The sequence below is a fragment of the Podarcis raffonei genome, chromosome W (genome assembly GCF_027172205.1).
Source record: "Podarcis raffonei isolate rPodRaf1 chromosome W, rPodRaf1.pri, whole genome shotgun sequence".
In the NCBI taxonomy this organism is placed as follows: Eukaryota; Metazoa; Chordata; class Lepidosauria; order Squamata; family Lacertidae; genus Podarcis; species Podarcis raffonei.
This window is the reverse complement of record NC_070620.1, coordinates 15827972-15833594: the sequence shown is the minus strand read 5'-3', so window position 1 is coordinate 15833594 and position 5623 is coordinate 15827972. Positions and strand designations below refer to the sequence as shown.

General features: G+C 41.3%; 1 protein-coding gene across 1 annotated transcript; it reads left to right on the top strand.

The window, feature by feature from the left end:
• The first annotated feature begins 253 nt into the window (after positions 1–253).
• LOC128406029 (jerky protein homolog-like) lies at positions 254–3955 on the top strand. The gene is made up of 2 exons (XM_053373086.1): positions 254–960; positions 3647–3955. Exon 1 carries the CDS (start codon positions 264–266, stop codon positions 633–635), a length of 372 nt encoding a protein of 123 aa, XP_053229061.1. The 5' UTR covers positions 254–263; the 3' UTR covers positions 636–960; positions 3647–3955.
• Positions 3956–5623: the final 1668 nt, after the last annotated feature.

Genomic DNA, 5623 nt, shown 5'->3' with positions numbered 1-5623 from the left:
ACCACTCGGAGAACCCACGGGCCTTCAAGAAACACAAGGTCAACAAGGAGCGGCTGAGTGTCATGTGGCGATCCAACAGTAAGGCTTGGGTCACACATGTGCTGTTTGTGGACTGGGTCAATCATGCTTTTGGCCCTGCTGTCAAACAGTACCTGCTGGACAACGACCTGCCGCTGAAGGCTTTGCTTCTGATGGACAATGCTCCTGCTCATCCTAAAGGCCTCGAGGAGGACTTGCTGGAGGAGTTCAGCTTCATCAGCATCATGTTCCTGCCGCCTAACACCATGCCACTGCTCCAGCAGATGGATCAGCAGGTCATCGCCAATTTCAAAAAACTCTACACCAAGGAGCTTTTCAGGCGATGCTTCGAGGTGACTGATTGCACCACCTTCACCCTGCGGGAATTCTGGAAGGACCACTTCGACATTGTCACCTGCTTGAAGATGATCACCACGGCCTGGAACGGGATCAGCCAGAGAAATTTGAATTGCGCTTGGCGCAGCCTGTGGCCGGACTGTGTGGCACCAAGTGACTCTGATGCACCAGAGTCAACAGTGGTGCAGGACATTGTTGCCTTGGGGAGGACCATGGGCCTGGAGGTCACAGAGGAGGACATCAGCGAGCTGGTGGAGTAGCACGACCACGAGCTGACCACCCAGGAGCTGGTCGAACTGCAGGCAGAGGCTGCACAGGAGCAGGCCTCGCTGGAAGAGGAGGAAGCAACTGAGGAACAGCTGTCCTCCAAAGAACTGAGGGACATTTGCCAGAAGTGGAAGGATGTGCAGGCTTTTGCACAGCGGCACCACCCTGACAAGCATGTGGCACATGACCTTGTGAACACTTTTGATACGAGGGTCATGTCGCCTTTCAGGAAGGTGCTGAAAAGGCGGATGAAGCAGCAGACCATGGACAGGTTCTTCAGCAAGAAGCAAAGAGTGGAAGAGGAACCTTCTTCGAGTGGTCCCCCAGAGTCTTAGAAAATGTATGTACTGTACACTTTGTTGATTTTTAAATGTTTTTCTGTCATGTTTAGAAACTTAAATTATTGTTCCTTCAATTTTTGAAATGCTCTTTACAGTATGTGTGACTTTAAAGAGCACTTAATAAACTCTTGTTGTAGCAAATTTGGCTTTGTTTGGACTTTTTTTGACCATAGGAACGCATTAATTGATTTTCAATGCATTCCTATGGGAATTCGTGATTCGCAAGATGAAAAATTCGCTAGACGAAAAAACTCACGGAACGAATTAATTTCGTCTTGCGAGGCACCACTGTATGAATGTCAAGGGGTTAAAGGAAAAGAAAAAACAAATCCTAACACTCAAATATCTCCAGTCATTAAAGGCTGATATAGGTCTATTACAGGAAACACATTTGACAGAACAAGGGGCTCAAACTTTGAAATGTCAATGGGTAAAAGAAGTTATTTCAACAAACTTAGACAAAAATGCCAGGGGAGTCACAATTTTATTTAGGAAAGGCTGGCGTTATGAAATACAAGATATAATAAGAGAGGAAGATGGTCGATGCTTAATAATTGTAATTAAAACAGAAGGGACAGAAATAGCAATAGTAAATGTCTATGCCTCAAACACTGATGACCATAAGTTTATTAACAATTGCTTTAAGAGATTACGCTTTCTATCGTATCAGCACTTGATAATGGGTGGAGACTTTAATGAAATTTTAGATCCACAGATGGATACCACCCGAGTACCCAGGAAAAAAAGGACAAAGGTTAGAGAGACAATTAATAACTATATGATACAGTGGAATTTAGTGGATTCATGGAAATTGCACCATCCTAAGGAAAAATGCCTGGTGTGCTCTGGTCCATGGGGTCACGAAGAGTCGGACACGACTAAACGACTAAACAACAGCAACAACAAGGAAAAATCATATACATATTTTGCAGGAATTCATAAAACCCAGCGTAGAATTGACTTTTTTCTAACATCAGCATCATTACATCCCTTTACTAGCCGATGTGACATTGATATTCCCATTATAGCTGATCACTCAGCAGTAATACTGGAATATAATTTATCTAAAACCCAGGAAAGTATGAGGAGATAGTATCTTAATATATCATTATTAAATGAAAAAAAAACTTCATTCAATATATAACCCAAGAAACACAAATATATTTTAAAAATAACTCCAAATCTTCAATGTCAAGACTGATGGAATGGGAAGGATATAAAGCTTACATCAGAGGGAAGATAGTATCCTTTTCTGCCAACAAAGCCAAGCCGCAAAGATTAAAAGAAAATAATCTAAAAAATTCTTTAAAAACACTATGGGGTGATATGGCAAATAACCCATCTACGGTTACATATGAAAGAATACAACAACCAACATTAGAACTGAATAATATACTAGCTCAAAAAATTGAGTTCAGCCTACTTAGTCTAAGACAAATATATTGGGAACAGGGAGAAGGACTGACAAAAATTCTAGCTAATCATCTAAAACAAAAGAAAGCGAACCAAATAATACCCTTAATAAGAAATGAAAATAACATCGCAGCAACCTCATCAGTAGATATCAATAATGAATGTTTAAAATGCTACAAAAAATTATATGAAGGGCCAGAAAATAAATCAGAGGAGGTGGAGAACTTCTTTCAATATATTAAAATACCAACTATTGAAGAAGATCAAAAAGATATGCTATCAGCACCCATAAATATATTAGATATTGAGAATGTAATAGAAACAATGGGGAATGGGAAATCACCTGGACCAGACAGTTTTCCTATAGAATGGTATAAAATATTCAAAAACCGACTAGTCCCCAGACTTCTAGAAGTCTATGAGGAAATAGCTCATAAAGGTATATCTGCTACAACATTCAATGAAGCTTTAATAATAATTATACCAATACCTAACAAAGACCCTACTAAATGTGCAAATTATAGACCAATATCATTAATGAATGTTGATGCAAAGATTTTGAATGCAATATTGGCAGTAAAATTACAAAAAGTTATTCAAGACCTGATACCTAATAAAGCCTTTCCTCCTCCCAGGAAGGGAAGGGGTTGTGATCGGGAGACGATTCCTGTGTCATGCAGGGGGCGCTCCGCCCCCTGCTTTAACTCCAGGGCTGGCGTGCCACGCCCCTCCCCGGTTGGGCACCCAATAGGGAAGCTCGGCGGGGGCGTGGCTTGCTGCTCAAATGCAGCCCCGGCAGCCATCCCCACCATTGCACACACATTTTCTTCGAGTCAACAGGGTCGTCTTCGTTGCGGTCAGCAGAAGCCAGGGAAGTACTTGCCACGAGGTTTGGCCACTCTGATTGCTTGATTGTGTGTGCAGAGCAACTTTGTGTTGCTAGTGTGTGTGCTTTGTGAGTGTGTGGTTGCCTGTGTGTTTGTTAGCTAGCGTGGGTGCTTGGAGAGAGTGAGAGAGTGACTGACTGCTGCATCTTCTCCCGCAATTTGCCTTTTAAAAAATTGGAAGCACTGGGACTTCCGGGTTAGCGCCATCGGCAATGGCGGAGTTCCTCTGACCGGGAGGAACCCGCTCCGCAAAAATCGGGTCTTGCCGCCGCGGCGAAGGTGGAGACCCCTCAAAATCCCAGGCGGGTGAAGCCTGGGAACGTGGGATTCGGCTGACACCAGGAGTGCCTCCCCTACTCGCAGGGAACCCCTTTTTCGGGGCTCTGAAACGACGTGGGGTGAGCAGCGCGGTGTTTTGAATCGACTGCTACTTTTGTGGAGTGAAGCCACATAGCCGTTGCCGGAGAGCGCTGACTTTTTCCTGTGGACAATTGGACTCTAAAACAAGTACCCGTGAGTAGAAACGGAAAAAATGGATTAAGAAACATGTTAATTTGGCACCGAAGCGGGAAGGTTCAAAACAGGAAGTCCGCCTTCCGCTTTTTGTAAATAGACTGAAGCAAAAACCTTGTAAGCTAATAGCCTGGAAAGTCGCTTACAAAGGTCGAAATTTCCTTCATTTTACAATCACTAAAACCCACTTGGAAACAGGAGAAAAGGGGGGGAATTTTGACTGTTCAAGCCTGCAGGAGGGAGTAAAGAAAGATAAGTTTCCACCGTCTCAAACCTGGGAACGGGGTGTCAGAGACAGAAATTGTCGGAGACGTTCATTGACTGTGAATGGAGCATTTTGACAGATAGCTAAAAAAAAAAAAAAGAGAGAAACAATCTGACTCCAATGTTGCCTTTTGCATTTTAAAGAAACAAAGTATTTGAAAAACGTAAGTAATCTTTTTTTTTGTTGGACTCACTTTAAAAAGATGGATACAAATAAAAATTGTCTCTTCTAGAGGGAGCTTGTTAAATTGTTGCTGCAGTTTGCCTGGAGACTCTACAGCTGCAAGATTAAGATCGTGGGATCAGTCTTTTGACCTTGAATAATAATGTGTCGGGAGGAAGCTTTGGTGCTTACTCTCTGTAAGACAAATGCTTTGTTGGAGCAGTTGCATGAGAAGGTGGATTTGATGAACAAAAAACTGGATTTGATGACAGCTGTACTAACTCAGGAACCTGTTTTAACTGGGCAAGTACAAGTGCAGAAGACAATGGACGAGGTTGTGGTTGCACCTCAAGCAATACAAATGGAGAGATCTGAGGCCCTGCAGGAGCATAAGCCGTTGGTTTTGAAGATTGAATTTGGAATGGGCCAGGAGAAGTCTGGAGATGAGGAGACTTTTAATTTTGGAGGGACTTTGAAACATGTTGTTAAATATTTTTTGGATTATTCTGACGACTGCGGGGTGTGGGACTCTGAGGAATGGGCTGGTCGGATGAAGGGAGATAACTTTGGTTTGGAATCCCCCAGAGACAACTCTCCAATGAGAAAGGAAAGAAATCAGGAAAGAGACCAACAAAAGACAAGGGAAAGTGCAAATATAAACAAGATGAAGAAGATCTGCAGAAGGGGCATGGAAGAGACTTAAGAGCCTCGGACATAAGATTACCAGGTTGATGAACTAGATGGAATGGACAGTAAGGACTGACATAACCCAAGACCAGGAAGAAGGGACGTTGGATGGAGATTGGAAAAAAGTTTATAAAGAAAATTTGTTACATTGGGAATTAGTGTAAATTAATGAATATTGGGGGAAACGTGGGAATGAAACTATCTGGCTTTAGTAGAAACGATATAAGGAGTTATGTATAAATAAGTTTTAAGTTTTAAGCTTTAAGGTATTTTTCGGTAAGATAAGGTTAAATAATTTGAGGTAAATTGAATAACAGAATTTGGTGAAAGATGGAAAGGATCTGTTGAGTTAAGTAATAGGTTAGACGGTTAAGATAAATTGTTTAATAAAAAGTTAGAAAGATGGAAAGAATTTGCTGAAACAACTAATTAAGCTAGAATACAAAAAGGGAGGTGTGAGGAAGTCAATGAAACAAGCAAATGAAAGGTAAAGATAGGCAAAAAAGGATTTTTTCTTTCTTTTGTTGTTGTTGTGATGATGCATTGGTTTTTTATGTATTTTTTTTCCTTTTTATGTATTGTGGTGTTGTTTTTTCGTGATTTTCTCTTTTTTTTTCTTTTTGTAATCTTGAAAACATTAATAAATATTATTTCAAAAAATAATAATAATAAATTGGAAGCACCAGGGCAGTAAAAACACTGGGGCAGTAAAA